At 39.9% G+C, this 17,765-nt stretch overlaps 1 protein-coding gene across 1 annotated transcript in view; it reads left to right on the top strand.

Moving 5' to 3' along the window:
• Window positions 1-17,765, top strand: part of SORCS3 (sortilin related VPS10 domain containing receptor 3) — a 523,893-nt gene that overhangs the window by 478,791 nt on the left and 27,337 nt on the right. Inside the window, exons 17-19 of the mRNA XM_006920878.1 lie at window positions 7,821-7,934; window positions 10,921-11,092; window positions 13,384-13,570. Of these exons, the coding sequence (XP_006920940.1) occupies window positions 7,821-7,934; window positions 10,921-11,092; window positions 13,384-13,570 (473 nt within the window). The remainder of the gene's footprint in view (window positions 1-7,820; window positions 7,935-10,920; window positions 11,093-13,383; window positions 13,571-17,765) is intronic.

Below are 17,765 nucleotides of genomic sequence, written 5' to 3'. Positions count from 1 at the left end.
TCTTTCCACTCTCATTGCATCCAACCTGTTTCTTAAGCTTGGTTTGTGCTGGGAGTCATCTTTGTTTCTCACTCGCTGCTAGGACTGTCATTGGCAACCGTAAGCCAGCCAGATGACTGTGACGGCTTCCTACCGGCTCTTCGTCCCTGAATGCATGGCCTTAGAAAGCCTGACCTCAGTGGGAATCATTTTATTTAAATGGGATGTGCTAAGTGGAATTTCAATTTGAATGGCAGGGTCCTATCTGAGGCAATTTTGACCCTTTAGAAACAAAAGATATTTTTCATGCTTGGGAAGAATAATTTTCAATTATTAATCACAATTTAACAAAATAGTCATAGCAATGTATAGAGTAGGCCACTCAGAATTACGGTGCATGGCATATTGATGTCACCCTAAATATTCAAAATATGAGGATCAGGCTTCTTTGTGTCCTTCTGCATATTGACTCCTGTCTTGGCATATGTCATGCTACATTTTCTCTTGTGTCTCTCTGAGTCCTGATAGTCCCTCTCCCATTGTTGGGAAACCTCATAATTGGGGAAGAATAAGAATCATAACAAAAATATTTTTTTTCCTTCAGCAATTCCATTAACATTTACCAGTCTGGAAAAAAACTCCCAGCTCTGAATTTCATAGTTTTTGACCTTGGGAAAATTTCTTAATCTCTATGATTTCATCTCCTCAACTGTAAAATGTAAATACATAAGATGTATCTATGTATCTCATTGGTTCCTAGAGAGGCATAAATGAATTTATATCTATATCATTAAGGTGGTTAAGGCATTTATCCTACTGGTGTAGGTATCCATATGGTAGCTATTATCAATCATGTACCCTAGGGTTAAGTGGGCCCCATGGCATTTTTGGCAAGTAAACCAGAGTTTATACATTCAAATCATCACTATCTTCAAAGTTGTACCTTTGTTCCAATATTGGTGGCATTGCTTAAAATATTTCTGAATTCTTCTTTGGAACTGCTGTCAGAATGCATCTATAGGTAAAGCAGGGGCTGCAGGGGAGTCCGTGCAAGGTGTTCTGTGGTTCTTACACTTGCATTGCTAGAGGTACCACCTGGACTCGATACTTTGTAATGTCTCAGCATCATTACTGTGACATTTTAATGAGAAGAAAATGAGCATCTGGAATGTAAGTTACTTGACCAAAGTCACATAACTGGGAGTGAAAGAGCTGGGTTCAAGTGCAAGTCTAGATAAATACCCTGCTTTCTCCTCTACATCATGGCTTTTCTCAAGAAATCAACCAAGTCTTTGTTATTTTAGATTCACTTTATGTTTCAGAAGAAATAGGGTCTCCAAGTTTATTCTAAAATTAAAACTAGATGACCTAAGTTAACTGCTGTTGATGAGTTCAATATAAAATGTTCTATGAACTCTAAAACAGTTATAAACAAAGTAGTTTTGACTATTGGTACTGAGATTGTAATAGATGCGTGGTGTTTAAGAAGAATTTGTAGAATTTGCGGGGGGATGTTTGTTTGTCTTTCTATAGCCAACCATACTTCATATTAAAAAGAAGATAGAATAGAACCACTTGAGTCTGGAGTCGGAAAAACAGGTACACAAGGCTGGATTCTAGGTTGCTGGTCATAATCTGAGAACAAGAACAAAATAATCATGTGGCCTAAGAAGTATTTTTTGTGCTACCTTTGAATATGGAATAGGCAGTTTGATTTCTGAAAATTGTTGGATTTTTTACAGCGATTTTTGTGGACGACAGGACTGAGTATTTAAAATGATCTGTTTTTAAGTCGACTTCAATAAGCACAGCTATCAGTTAAAAATATAACTTTTCCATCACATATAGTTTATCTATCTGTTTTTAATGCTCATGCTGGAAAGCAGTATATAGCAAGTTTCATAGCCTTGTTTTCTTCCCAGTGGTCCTTCCTACCAGGAAGTGCTATTAGCTAAGAAATCTGAAACTGCCAGCTCTGGTTATATAAGCAATTATCATGCATATTGTGCTTAGTTTTTTCCCTCAGCCATACCAGGTCGTAGCCATTTGAATGGTCCAGGCAACTTTTAGGTCTCAGAGACAGCAGAGAGAGGTTGTAACCTAGTTTAACTTGATTGGAGGGAGGAGGGTAGAGACTTGAGAGGATCATCAAATATCTTAATTTTGGTGGAAAAGTTAAGGAGTGCAGCCTGGATTCACAAAAGCAGGGCATTATCCACCTGTATCCCTCCCCTGCTCTAAGAGGGAAGGTTTTACAGATTCTCAGAAGTGTTTATTTGTGGAAAACCATTGGCCTTCACAACTTTCACCTTTCCATCCAGAACAGATGTTAGTCATGTTTGATTTTGCATAAATAATGATATTTCTATTTGATAGCCTTGTAAATCCCCCAGCTTCATGCTTACTCTAGAGAGCCACTTTGCGGCAACCTCCACCATGGCACTGATGAAGGGCCAGGAACAAATCCTCCCTAAGAATTAAGTTTGTCAGAGACCAGCAGAAAAGGATGGATCTTGATATTATCATGCTAAGCGAAATAAGACAGACAGGAAAGTTGAGAACCATATGATTTCACTTATATGTGGGATATAAAACTGAAAACAACAAACGGACAAGACAAACAGAGACTGATAGACATGGACAACAGTTTAGTGGTCACCAGAGAGAGAATGGGGAGGGGGGAGGTAGATAAGGATAAAGGGGCCAAATGTATGATGACGGAAAGAAATTTGACTTTGGGTGATGAATGCATAATGCAATATACAAATGACATATGATTGTATTGTACACTTGAAACCTATATAATTTTATTAACCAATGTCACCCCAATAAATTTAATAAAAAATAAATTAAAATAAAATTAAAAAGGAGAAGGTAACATAAAGGGCCTGCTTTAAAGTCATATGAGGGCTCCTAGAAATGAATCGCCCTCTGTGACACCCAAATACTTACTTGTTCAATGAGAAACTGGGTTGGACCAGAAGTTATTCCTAGTAGTTCTCTTTTCTTACTCACTCAACCAACCATTTACTCATCAATAACTTTTGTGAGCACCTACTATGTGCCAAGTTTTTTAGATGGATTATTTTACTTAATCTTCTCAAACAGCTCCTGGAACAAGTCTTATTACAGGCATTTTATAGATGGAGGAATAGAGACACAGAGAAATAACTCACTTAAAATAATAATGTTATGATTCCAGAGTCCTAAGTCTTAGCATGTCTTACTGTCTACCATGTTTAGTATGGTTCCAGATCCACAGAGCTAGTTTATCAAGTGGTAATATAGAAGATAAAGTGCAAGAAATTTTAGGGTGCCACAGTACATAAATTCAGGTGTCTGAAATCCATTCAACCCTTAGTATTCTGCATATAGAGCCTAATCAAGCATTTTTTTTTTCTGTAGATTAGGCATTGCAGAAAAGTCAAAGATATAAACCAGAATTATTGAATTCACAGAAGGCATAACAGCAAGTAATAAAAAGTAAAATCAAATGCTTAATTTTATGATCCAGAACTATGCTGTTCAGTTATAGTGGGCACTAGGCACATGTGGTTATTGGCATTAAAATTAAATAAAATTAAACATTCAGTTCTGCATTTTCACTAGCCACATTTCAAGTGTTGGGTCACGTCATGTGGCTACCATATTGTATAGTACACATAGAAAATATTTCCATTATCATAGAAAGTTCTACTGGACAGCACTGGTAGCTGCTAAAAATGATCAGGACAAAGAAAGCTCTGAGCATGGAGGACTAGAGTAACGATGACAGGCCTCCTGCAGGAGCTGGTGATGGGGTCGTGAACACTTGTTGCCGAGTTAGGTGCAAGGAAAACGGGCAGGACAACGCTTCAGGGGAAGTAGGCACTTGACAAGGTCATTGATGAGTAGAGGGATAAGGGCAGATGAGGGGTTAGAAAAGAAGAAATATTTGAGGGAAGATGGTCGGGTTTTTCAAACAATTTATGAAATAGTTTGGATGTACTTATCTTTCTCTATGGCTGTATTTAGGCTTATGCCTTAGCCAAATGATGATGTTATTATTCTATTGTTTTTGTTGTTTTTGTCGTGGTTGCTTCTGTTTGTTGAGTTTTTACTCTGTGCCTACCAAAACCCCCTATCTGCTTAATCCCAAACCCAGTATGCTGGGCTGTCTCCAAAAAAGGGGCAGACGTATCTGTGGGACACTAATCCTGCGATCTCTACTACCAAACAGGAGAACGGAGGAACTGGGGATCAAGGAGGCTGTGATGGAGTTGCGCACAGTCTGACAGTAGCATTGCCCCTGCAGCTGGGCCAGCGGAGACCATGAATTCTTGGCAGGCTCCAAGCATCAGAATATCATTCCTGGGGACCAGGGGTCCCTTCCCTACTGGTGATTAAATGGGTGCCTTTGAGACTGTACTAATGCTGAAAGAGGGGCCAAAGTCTTGAATACCACCTCCTTATGTCACTGTCACATATGTACAATCTTTAACGAGTCATTTCTCCTCTTTTTGCTTCTCCTTCTTAATCTACCAACTGAGGGATCGGATCCTGGGAATACACGTGTCTTTTCCTGTTCTGACATGAAGAAGACTTTTGATTTCTGAAGCTGTCCTGTCTATTCCTTCTTTAGATTGTCTAAGGCTGGATCCCTGGATCCTTGGATGGGATTTATACATACAGGTTCCTAGAAATGGGCAAGTTTTCCCCTAAACTTTTAGAAGTTCTAAATTCTTTTAAGAACTTCTTGGAAGAGGTGACATTTCTTGGAAGAAATTGCTTGTGTGTTTGTGGATGCTGTGACAGCATATTTCCCTGAGGCAAATTAAACTTTTGGTACCTTCTTTCCAAACTTCACAATTTAACAAGAAAACACCTTTCCCCCAGGAAGCTGGAGCAGCAGCTGCAACAGCTTGTTTGTCTAAATCATGCAAAATCCAGAGCTGGGAGGGAGCTTGGGCAGTATGAGAGATTTTAATATACATTTAGCAGAAGTTAATGAAGAAGTCCATAGCTTGGGGGCAGCCAGCTATATTTCCATTAATGTTATTAAATATTAACGAGGTTCCTTTTCTCTTTGGGGCAAAGCACCATGCTTGCTTGATGCCTTTTTTTAAATTACTGTATCACTAACAGGTAGCAGAGCTGAACAGAAATGCTAAAGATGGTTACATTTAGCAAAGAGCATTAAGGCACTTCTCTCCCTCCCAAAGCTGCTTAAGAGAGCTTCCTTCCTTCAAAGATTACTAAATTTCTTAAGGTTAGCAGGACATTCAACAGATTTATTTCACAAAGCAGTCAGAGAATTTTCTAGAAGTAATATAGACACAGCACAGCCTCAGTGTTTCTACAGATAAACAATGCTTAGAAATCAGATAGTCAGTGGTGTGCTAGTAAATATTTATCTACTGGCTCTCTGGGAGCAAACAAATAAATAAATAAGCCCCGGTTAGCAGCATTTGCTGATTGCTGTAAATATTCCCACCATGGCCGATTTCAAGCTACCAACAGGACCTTAATGAATTCAGAACCAGGAAGCAATGTGTGGTGGCTCAACATTACATGGTGTTTCTAGTGTACAGAGACACAGATGTAAATAACCTCAAGAGCATAGATAATATAATATTATAGAATAACATTTTTATACAATAGATGTTATATATAAAAATGTGTAATAAAATGAGGAATTTTTATGTTTGGGTATTTATTAATTTTTCAATCTAATTTTAATTGAAATTTTATATACTTTAATTTTTAATAATGGTTGTGTTTACCAGCCATTAAATAGCTGGAGAAATTCTTGGAATTTTAGGTCAGTTCTCATGGGATGTTATAAGCAGGCACAACATCAAGTCCCTGTGAAGTCTCAGTTCGGGAGGTCTCCAACCTTTGATCGGGAGGCATGGCAAAAGATTTGCCTGTCAGACATGTCCCTTTCTCCTTTTCTTTTAGTTGTATTTAAATATGGCCATATCAAAGTGGGTCTTGCGTTCCATCTTTCCATGTAGCAATTTGCAGTGACTTTAGGTCACACTCACTCCACAGTCATCTGTTGAGCACTTGGGATGCTATCTGTGGTCCACACTGGCAAGTCAACTGTGGGCTCACAGGAACCCTGCAGAGACAGACTGAATGCAGTGGTGTAATTTAGTGTGATCATTTTTAAATGTAATTGGAGTATCCATTCACCCAGTAAATATTTATTCGATACCTTCAATGTCATTCTAGACTCATATTGTCAAACAAAACCAATAGAGGTCTCAGGTCATTTATAGCCTCAGTGTTTCCAACATGCTTTGAACACAAAAAATTTTTCTAGAGAATCATGTATGGTCTCATCTGGCCTAGAAATTGAAGAAGAATATGTAGGAGGCTACCAAATACAGAAAAGGGTAGAGTGTTTCAAGCCCAGGGCATAACACATATGAAGACAAAGAGGGTTGAAAGGTTGACCTGAAATGTTCAGATGTGAGTTTGGTGTGGAGGAAGACGGTGAGAACTTTGGGTGGGGTCAGACTGGGAAGATAATTTATAAAATCTCACTAATCAGTTAGTACTTCTTTATGGCATTGCTTCACACTATATTATACTGTGTTCTGTTTCATACTTTATTATTCTGTTCTTTTGTTGGATATGAGGCATGTTGTATCCCTATCTTCAAAAGCCTGAAAACTCCTTGAGGATGGGGGCCATGTACTTCTTGCACAGGACAGGGCACACATTGAGTGATAAAGAAATGTGGAATTAAACTTTTATTCCTATCTCCTGTTCATTACTATCCTAGTTACATACATAGGCAATTGGCCTCTAATTTCATTGGACTTTCCTTAAATCTTGGCCCAAAGAATATGAGAGCAGAAAAAGAAAGGAAGGGTGGGTCTGGAGAGAATGATTTCCTTTGCTCTTCTATGTTTCAACAGTCAGTGGATCAGTATTCAATGTCCAGGTTGTGCTGCACAGTCTGTGGGTTTCAGGAAATCCTTTAGATGCTTCACTTAGAAGCATGACTTCTCCTGCCAAGCGGAGCCACTCTCAGTGACCTCTGGTTGGTTCCAGAGCAAAAATATTTTGTTGCTCTTTTTCTATCCTTTCAATTACATATCTGGGAGTCTATGAAACTCCAAGAAGTAAGGAAACATCATTTAGATTTCAGATGGGGACTTTCTCTCCTACACTGGTTTGTACTTTCCCATTTTGCAATGGGGAGGAAAGGAGAAAGGAACCTGACTTTCTTTCTTCATTTTATTATGGCTAGGCTTTTAGAAAAACATGGAGAAGAGACTACAGTTTAAGATTTGTTTTGTTTTGTTTGTTTAACAGGGGACCTATGTTATATGTAATTGGGAAAAGTTCGAATGGCTATATGGGTATATGTGAATGGAAATGTATATATGTATTTGACAGAGAATTTGCAGGAAAAATGAAAATAAAATCTATGAAATCAGTTTTGAAATAACACGTGGAATCTTAACACAAAAACGAATTTCGACCTTTCAAATCATCATCTTCTTAGTTATTTCAGTAATTTCACTGTGGTCCAAAATATAATTTTAAACCTGTAGCACCCTTCGCACTCACCCCAAGCCAGTGTTCCTGCCACATTATGTATATCCATACCTTTTTTAAACCTAGAATCTCCATTTGATAATCCACTATTTCTTCTATAGACTGGACTTCAAATGACTTGGGATTATTTCTGTTCTTAAAATTAATTCTCAAAGTATAAATAGTTTCCCTCACAGGGAATATTTTAAAGAATGTGTTGTAGCTTTTTGGATTGCTATAGGGATGTGTTTCTGTTTGTGTGTGTCTCTGGGTATTTTAGCATTTGTGCAATTTCATTTTCTGGACAGTGACTATGGCTACGAGAGGCATGGAGAGAGCCAGTGTGTCCCTGCTTTCTGGTACAATCCAGCATCCCCATCAAAGGACTGCAGCCTTGGCCAAAGCTACCTTAACAGCACTGGGTAAGTACAACATTCGAAGGACCCCACTTACTTTTTTTCATTTTCCCTAAATTGGGATCAAAGGGAGCATCGCTATTGAAGTAGGATGGAGTGCAGATAGAGTTTGTTTATGGGATGTCTGAGGATAGCTGAGGAATTATTTAGCTGATATTAGTCTCTTTGGGAACATCAGAAGAGATTTCTAGTTACCCAATTTCAATGTCTTTTGCCATTTGACAGAGTATAGCTATTGTTTTGGTCAGGCCTTTTCTTCTAGAAAGAGATACCACCTTATTTCTTGGGCCCCCGAGGAAAATAAAGTGATATGCAGATATTAAAATGCCCTCTAATGATAGATTAATTGAAGCTCTCATAGACTAATGCCAAAAACTTAAAATGAAAATTCAAAAGTTTCATCCTAAGAACTCCTAGAATAAGGTCAAAGCACACTTTCTATAACTGTCAAATTATTTGTGATTCTCTCATTGTTCACTTATTAAATTCTCACTTGGATGCTTGAAAAAATTTCTTTGAGATTTGTTGTCTCTCTCTTTCCTTGGCTACTTCCATGGCCTGGAACAGGATTGAAAAGTGGCTGACAGGTCTGACACAGCATTTTTTCAAATTTTAATGGGCTATAATTCTCCTGGGGATCTTGTTAAAATGCAGCTTCTGATTTAGGAGACCTGGGTGGGATTGAGATTTTTCTTTTCTAAGAAGCTTCCACATGGGATTGACATTGCTGGTACCAGGACTAATCTGTGAGTATCCAGAGACTAAGTTGTCCTGGACTCCAGTGTCACCTCTTCTAACGGACCTTCTGCCATCTCATCACACAAATTATTCCTCATCTCAGTGCTTGTACTTAACCTGGCTGTAAAATAATGATAGTTTTACCCAACTGATGTTTATAGAGGGAAAAAAAGAAAAAAACACGATGGAAGAGATATTTTGAGTGGACTGAGCTGCTGTGAAAAACAAAACTTTTTTCAGCCAAATATTTAGTTCTAAGTCCGAGCTGGGGCTTAAGCACTTTTGATGTCATTTTATTGTAGGTGTCTGGTTTAGGGATTTAAGTTATTCAAGCTATAGATCCAGAAGCATGAACAGAAAGAGATGTGATATCAGAGAATAAAGTGTGATGAAGTTTGAAGAAGGGGAATATAATAGGCAGAAGTGATCAGCTAGACTACTAAATTTCCAGTCACAGCATACCTTGGGCATAATTGGAAGAGAATTTCATTAGGATATCTCATATAATCATTTGACATGTGTAAGTGAACCCAATATTACACAGCTTAGATATACCAAAACCCCAAATAGCCAACCAAATCAAGCAGGGAGATGAAAGAGGAAGACTATTCATTTTTTTTTTTCCAAAGCATTAACCACATATGTCTACACATACTTCTAGGTTGCTTAAATGTTGCATTAGCCTATGCATCATAAGTAATTATGAATCATAAGTAAAAACTAAATACCTTGTGAATGACTGAAGGCCATCAAGACAGTATAAATTGATTACAAAAGTTTGATTATGTAGACCAGTGCTGATCAAAAGAGCCCACATGTGTAATTTAAAATTTTTAAATTTTCTAGTAGCCTTATAAAGGTAAAGAAAATGTGAAATTAATTTTAATAATGTATTTTATTTAACCCAATATGTCATTGCATGCCATTTCAACATGTAACACTAACCACATTTTAGGTGCTCAGTAGCCACAGGTGGAAAGTGGCTGGCATATTCAACAACACAGTTCTCGACCCATCAGGATCTTAGCTGGCAATTAAAATTGATGTACATTTATAAGAAGATATATTGTAAGTCTATCTGAGACAATAACTACATGTGTTTGCTCATCATCCTCCTGGATGGAGAGTACAGCTGGTGGTTCAGCCGTGTTGTAGGGGCTGGGGGAAGGAGAAATGTTGGGTATAGTGGAGGACCAATATCACACATAAAGAATTTAGTTTCATCTGCTTTCAGGGCCACCAGAAGAAAGCAATGTAGATGGATTGGTAAATTACTCCTCATATACACAGTAGAGGAAGACATGATGTGATGATGATGTTGATGATGATGATGATGATGATGGTGGTGGTGGTGGTGGTGATGATGGTGGTGGTGCATTTATTTTATGTGATTTTACCAGAATGTTGATTTTATGCACCTTACAGATAGTGCTATGCCTGGACATAATGCCTATCATGCGGGTCAGGGCTGTGGGCAAGCTCTTGGTTTGATTTTCTGTGCGGGGGTCGGTGGTCAGGGGAGAAGACATGGCATCACTGTGCACAAAGATGCCCTTGTCCTAGGAGGTCAAAGAACTCTCTAGGAGGTTTTCCTTCCTAAGGCAATTAGGCCTCACCTGGGTTGAATAGGAGTTTCAAACTTGTCCTTCTAATCTGGCACTTATGTTGAGTGGGAAATGAGATATTAACAGAGAGAGAAAATATGCCATAAAATATCCCAGTGGCTCCAGAGTCAGGACTGTTAGGTATTAAGATATGGAATGATGTCCTGGGGTTGGAGAGAAGACAGGTAGCGGCTTCCTGATTAATCAGAGTTAGAAGTTTCATCCTCCAGTGGCTTTCTGGTACAGAGAAAGCTGGAGGTGGCCTTGGGAACTAGAAACAAGCCTCTGTCTCAGAGCGAAGCCTCTGCTTTTCTTGCTTCCCTAGTCCAGTGGGTCTGCCTCCTCCTGTCTTGTGTGTGAGTCAGATATGGATTTTTCTTGGCTGATTTTGACACTGATCCGATCCGTGGCATGCCAGGTAGGATCAATAATAATGCTTAAAGAGCTTCTCTTCCTGAGATGAAGGGGTGGATGTTCCTGAGCATTTGTTTAGCTTCCTAAACGTCTGTCTTCTTTGAGTCTCAGTTTTTAGGAGCAGCTGTGCAAAATATCTGTCTTGCTTTTGCTCCCTTGCATTCTCTTTCTAACATACACATGTATATACACACAAAACACGAAACACACCACTAACAACTGTCAATACTCCTTAGGTATCGGCGGATTGTGTCCAACAACTGCACAGACGGACTGAGGGAGAAGTACACCGCCAAGGCCCAGATGTGCCCTGGAAAGGCCCCTCGGGGCCTCCACGTGGTGACGACTGATGGACGCCTGGTGGCAGAACAGGGGCACAATGCGACCTTTATCATTCTCATGGAGGAGGTAGGTGCTGGCCAGGGTCTGTGAGAGCAAACTCACAAGCAGGCCATTTCTTGTTCTCTGAGATGGGAAAAAATATATATATCATGTATTGTAGTCCCTGCACCAAAGTCAATGTTGAAAAGCTGAGACTTCTGGGAGAAGATAGGAGAGAAAGAGGGCTCGGGGTGTTTGGAGACCTGCTTCCCTTCATCTCGCGATACCGACTCAGGCTGCAGTGGCGCCCGCTTGTCTCTGGGCAGAACAGATCTGGATGTATTCTTTGAGGTTCCCCTTTAGGCTCTGCTTTGTTGAAGGAATGTTTATCACCATAAGACCATATACTATAAACTTTGCCAGAAGAAGGAAATTCAGATTTATCTGTTGCTTTCAGAAGCCTCTTTTGCTTTATTCTAACCCTTAACCCTACTGATTAAAAAGCCCAAAAGCTTTCAAAGGGTCTTGAAATTATAAGTGTGAGGGTGGGGGAAGATTATTGAAATCCTTTCGACTTATCTTTATGAAGACTATTGCTTTTCCATCAGCTAACTGCTCCATTAGTTCACTTTTTAGTGTCTTCTACAATCTGGGCAGTAAAATCGGACTGCGTTCATTTAAAACAGGATAGAAATGGCTCTGCTGTATGCTTCTTACTCGCTATATGAGCTGTTTTATCTCTTCCCAAACCAGGGAGGTTTTCAGTCACTCCTTGCTGAGGTTGTGGGGCAAAAAGGCTAGCCTGATTTACAAAGCCCTCCAAATTTATATGCAAATTGTTCTGTGCTCTTATGATCTTGGAAAGAAACCAAAGCAGGTCAGGAGATTTTTTTCCCAAGTGTGAATACTTTAGAAACTTTTAAAGCCAGACCTACACTGGACAGGATGATGAAGCTTCCTTATCCTGGGCTGACAGATTCTTCAGCCCTCACCTACACTAGGCACTTGAATTAAAAAACTCTAAGATTCAGAGAAGGTCATTATCACATTTCCACTAGGGAGTTTCCAGGACCAGTGATATAAAAATCTTCTCTTGAATGGATATGAAGAGCCACGATCTTATCCATTTGAATTGCCTCCAGTTCATTTCCACTTTAATTTATATTCATAAACTCAAAGGTAATTGACATTGTATGTGGGGCAAGGGAGCACCTATCGATATTTCACTCACATCTAGGTCGCCACAGGGGAAAAGACCGAAAGTGAGACTATGATCAATGCACATTCACTGGGCAGGATAGGCTCCTAATTCCAAAATGATGTGTTTCTCTTTTTCCTTCATCAACCGTCTTTGTATATAAACAGAGATCCAACTCTTCTTCTTCATCTCATATCTTCGTTTTGTGGTCAAGTTCAATTGCATTTATCCAAAATGTTGGTCCAGTAGAGTGGGGTGGGGGGAGAACAAAGAAAGGTGGGGTTCAGCACTGGCCTTTAAGAAGCTGAGCATTAGAAGGCAGCACCCAGGGGGACTTTGGCCTTCTAAGAGGCAGAGATATCTGTGAGCTGGGAGGGTCAGAAGAGGCTTCAAGGAAGAGGGGATTATTAGGTATATTAAGGAAGTCCAAGGTCAACAGAGCATAGATGTAATCTTGGCTGGTATGCAGACTTCACCTGTTGAATGGGAATAATTATCCTACCCCAGAGTTATTTTGAAGATGGTATTATATTTGTTAAATGATTAGCGTAATGTTTGGAACATAATCATAAACACTAAAAAAAAAGAACAATTATAATTATATTATTATAATAGTTGAGGACATTAGTATTGAAACCAGACTTCCTGGGTTCAAAACTTGGCTCTTATACTACTGGCTGTATGACTTTGTCTAATTACTTTATTTTTGTCCCTATTTGTAAAACGGTGACAGTAATATCTTTTCCATTACAGAGTTGCAAGGAAATTAAATGCTGGTAACCTAAAGGAAACTATAAGTGTTAGCTGTTGCTATTATTGCTTTTGTTGTTATTATGACACAGGAGAGGAATGATTAAACCATGCCTGAGGGGCCAGAGAAGCCCTTGGCTCTCCCACTTCAGAGATTCATAGAGCCTCTGCTTTACCCGCTCGCCAATGTCACACCAACTCAGGCTGTTTGAGCTTGGGCATACAGGGACAGTGGTCCATAGGGCCAGCCTCTATAGTGTCCAGTGGATATCAGATAGGAGTCTGATGATTGTGTTGAGGGTGTTTCAGCCCCCTGGGGCAGACTTTAGGTCCTCGGAGGGTGATGCTGAAGACGCAGAAGGACGCGTCAGATAGCGGTCAGACTGGACCATGTAAATGGCCCCAGGCCAACTGCTGTCCCCTCTGGCAGGGTGATCTTCAGAGGACAAACATCCAGCTTGACTTTGGTGACGGTATTGCGGTGTCCTATGCTAACTTCAGCCCCATCGAGGACGGCATCAAGCACGTGTACAAGAGTGCGGGGATCTTCCAGGTGACGGCCTATGCGGAGAATAACCTGGGCTCAGACACAGCTGTCCTCTTCCTGCACGTGGTTTGTAAGTAGTATGAGCCATCCCTTTTCTTACTTTCTTCCCAGTTGACAACTCTATCTGTCCAGACTTCCTGGGACTCAGAGCTGAGACTGGATTTGGTGTGACTACTGCCCTAAATGATCACTCAAACTAAAAAATTGAGACATATGCTCAGTTTTTCCAGAAGTCCCTAACACTGATGTAGATTGACTATTTTGAAAGTTTGGATAACATGTTACCAATTGGCCCCTCCATTTCAACTGTATTCTGTTCTGATGTGTGTGCATGCAGATACACATTGAGGTGAAAGTCCCTTTTGGTTTTCTCTGTTGGAAGAGCCAAAGAATGATTGAAAAAAACACACTTTTAGAGTTTTTTAAATGTAGAACCGAACATACTAAAGATCTTAATTCTTACATCTAAGGGTGCTGCAATTTCATTCCTGTTGCAAACATTCTAAGAACTCTCTAAAATGTTTTGCTGTCCTCGGATGTATTTCATTGCTATTAGCTATTGATTGGCATAAACCAAAACAACAGCTGAAGTTCTGAATATTTTGTTTGCACTGGATACATTTTATGTATTTGCTATCCTGGGACTTGACTCACACACACAAAAATAAGACTTAAATATTATGATTTTAGAATGTTGGGTCAAGGAAATGTTGTTATGAGGCTGGTATTGGTTTCCTAAGCCTCTATCAGTGACACTCATGGTTCTAAGGACTTTCATGGTTCTCATGTTATACTCAACAGTGTTTTCTGAAGGGATGAGGGGAATATGCTACATATGGTGACAATGATATGTTTTATAAGAGTCTAAGTGAATACAAGGATTATCTTTCCTATTAACAACTCAGTGATGATATAAACTCTACTGTATAAACAACCCACACTTAAGAGGTCCCTGGCAAACAGTAGCTAATCTCCTAGCATTCCAGTCACAATAGTAGCACAAGAACCAGCAATGATAGGGGAAGTGCGTGGGACAAACTTGGATTATAGAGCAGTCATATCTCTAAAGATGGCAGGCTACGTGGCCATAAGATTTATTATTTCATCTCTCAATCTTCTCAATTTAAAATTTTAAAGTGGCTTAATTCTAACTGGAACTTTGCCTCACAGAGCTCTTATAACAATAGATAGGAAACAAACGAAACACCGAATCATTCACTAATTTATTCATCAAATATTTGTTGAGTTCTTACTATACAGAAGGCACTGTGCTAGGCACTAAGAAGGCAGCGATACAGATGTGGCCCTGCCCTCGCAGAGTTTACATTCTAGTGGGGAATGTAAAGAAATGGGCCGCCAATGGCCCATGTGGTGATAGCCACACCATGCCAACTATAATCATTCTATGCCGGAAGCCGCCGGTCAGAAACCCAAATGCGTGGTGTGCAGAGTGTTCATAGCCACACCATGCCAACTATAATCATTCTATGCCAGAAGCCACTGGTCAGAAACCCAAACCCAAATGCATGGTGTGCAGAGTGTTTGTGAGCCCAGCATTCAGAGCCAGGGAGACCTGCATTTGAATTCTTATCATATGCCTTTGCTAAATGTCTCATATCAGTCAACTTTCTTAGTCTTTACAAACCTCCGATTCCTCATCTTTCATACTTTGATTATAGGGAAGCCGTAAGGATCAGTTTGGATTATGTGTGTGTGTCAGGGACTCCCATGATGACCCCCAGTTCTGGTGATTTACTAGGACTCACAGGGTTCAGCCTCTCATTTGTACTCACGACTATGATTTATTTACGGTGAAAGGAGACAAAATGAGGTCATCAAAGGGAAGAGGCCCATGGATGAAGTCTAGAGGAAAGCGGACACAAGCTTCTCAGAGTTCTGTCCCCATGGTGTGCACAGGACATGCTTATTCCTCCAGCAATGAGTCGTAGGAACATGTATGAAGGGCTATCTTGTTGGAGACTCCGTGCCCACAGTTTTTATTGGGTTCTAAACAAGTAGACATCCTCTGCCTAATATAGCAAATGTCTAGACTCCCAGAGGGAGGCAGGTGTTCAGAATAAACCATTTTGTTGGCAAAAAAATAAAATAAAATAAAAACAAAACAGTGCAGACTGAATGAACCACTCTTTAATTGTTGACTAGAAACACTCCCAGAGCCAAGTTCACAGATGCTAGTCAAGGGCCAATCTTGCACACAGATCTTTCAAAAGATGGCAATTTCAGGTCTGTGTTAACATTTTCCTGCATATTCTGCAAATAGCATTTAGCACCCAGTTTGGCACATGGCAGATGTTACCTTCTGTAGGAATCAGAGTTGACCATTGAGCAGCACAGGGGTTGAGGTGCCAGCCCCACTGCACAGTCAAAAATCCCCGTATAACTGGACTCTCTAAAAACTGAACTCCTAATAGCCTACTGTTGACTAGAAGCCTTACTGATAATATAAATAGTTGATTAACACATATTTTGTATATTATATGTATTATATACTGTATTCTTACAATAAAAAGTAAGAGAAAATAAAACGTTATCAAGAGAATCATAAGGAAGAGAAAATACATTTACAATACTCCGCATATTTATTAAAAAAGATCTACGTGTCAGTGGACCCACACAGTTCAAACCCATGTTGTTCAGGGTCAAGTGTACTAAGTATTTCCTATTAACACTCTGCCTGACACTTCTGCTGCATTTAAAAATGAAGACAAAGAAACACTTACTTTTTTCTATTCCAAGGAACTTCCCCATCCATGTTTCTAGTTCTGATGAGAGTGGGCCTTGAGTGCAGGATGCTAAGACTGATGTGTCTTAGTGACAAAAAGCACAGCAGCAACGAACAGGTTTATCCTGTGGGTTATGCCCATGAAGGAGGAAATGTTCCTTGAATCTTTTATCGTGCTCATAATTCCCTCCAAATCAATCATGGCTGCATTTACCAGACAGTTATTATAGCGGAAACTGCGCTTGGCCTCACCTTGGGCCATTAGCTAACAAAAGTAGTTGTTAGCGATCCATAATAACCAATCTCGCACAGATTATTAGATTTTTTATCAAAAAGAGCACTATTTGACAGTGAGGATTTTAGGATTTTGCCATGTTCTCTTTTGAGTCCTTTTAGCTCTCTTCTCCCTGATCCATGGTCTATCTCTAGGTTGAAGCCTGAAGCTTCTGGCTGAGGCTATTTGCCTTAAAAAGCTACTACATATTGTTGTCCCTTAAGATTATATTTACCTGGAGACCTAGTCTTGAAGTTGGAATAAATGTGATCATGTTTGATGATGTTCCAATTCATGGAAGCCCCGTCCCTTCTGAGTTTGCATGAGTTTAGAGAGAAGGAGATCTCCTTTTATCTTCTTGTCCATCAAAGTACCTGGTAATGTAAGTTGCAAATTCATGCTGAGAAGAATTTGCAGGAACTCCGGCCTTAGTGGCCCCATCTGCTCACTGTGGAAAAGCCCAGGGTTTCTATGAGCTGGCCAGGAAAATGGGCTTCAGGATATTCTCCCATGAGAACAGAAACATTGACTCTGAAGGTAAAAGGGACCCCTGTCCCAGCAGAGAAAGCATGAGGGCTCTGCATCTGGGCCTGGAGAAAGACTCGGAGGTAACATTGACTCTGAAGGTAAAAGGGACCCCTGTCCCTGCATCTTGGCCTGGAGAAAGACTCGGAGGCGTTAATGTAAAGAACAGATTTCTCATCTCCTTCCCTGGACCTGTGCCGGCCAGGGCCTCCTCCCTGCTGTCTCATGCTCTTCCCCATCAATCAGTAAAACACAAACAACAAATGGAGATAAATCAGATTAACTCCTAAAAATGAGTCCGTAAAGCAGTGAAAGTAGCAGTGTATTCTCAAAATTTGTATTTTTTTTTTTTTTTACTCTCACCGGTGATGGTGATGAGTCCATAAAGCAGTGCAAATAGCCAGTGTTTTCTCAAACTTTGTATTTTTTTTTTTTTTTTTTACTTTCATCAATGATGGGACCATATAAAAATAACTGAACAGACTTCCTTATTGAAAATAATTAAGCTCTAGCCAATTTATTTTCTGGAAGCAATCTTGAGGTGCCATATGTCTGCGGTTGGGTCAGAGAGCTGTAGTCAGAGAGTATTTTCAGGCTGTAGATACACGGGTTCTTAAGACTCATTGACTGTTCAGAAAAGTACAACCTGGACAGTGGCAAGCAGGCCTGGTTTGTGTTCTCACCCAAACATCAGTCTGTGTCCAAACAACTTCTCCCGATATA

The sequence above is a fragment of the Pteropus alecto genome, unplaced genomic scaffold (genome assembly GCF_000325575.1).
Source record: "Pteropus alecto unplaced genomic scaffold, ASM32557v1 scaffold177, whole genome shotgun sequence".
Classification (NCBI taxonomy): domain Eukaryota; kingdom Metazoa; phylum Chordata; class Mammalia; order Chiroptera; family Pteropodidae; genus Pteropus; species Pteropus alecto.
The sequence above is the reverse complement of the archived record's forward strand: the minus strand, read 5'-3'. Positions and strand labels throughout refer to the sequence as shown.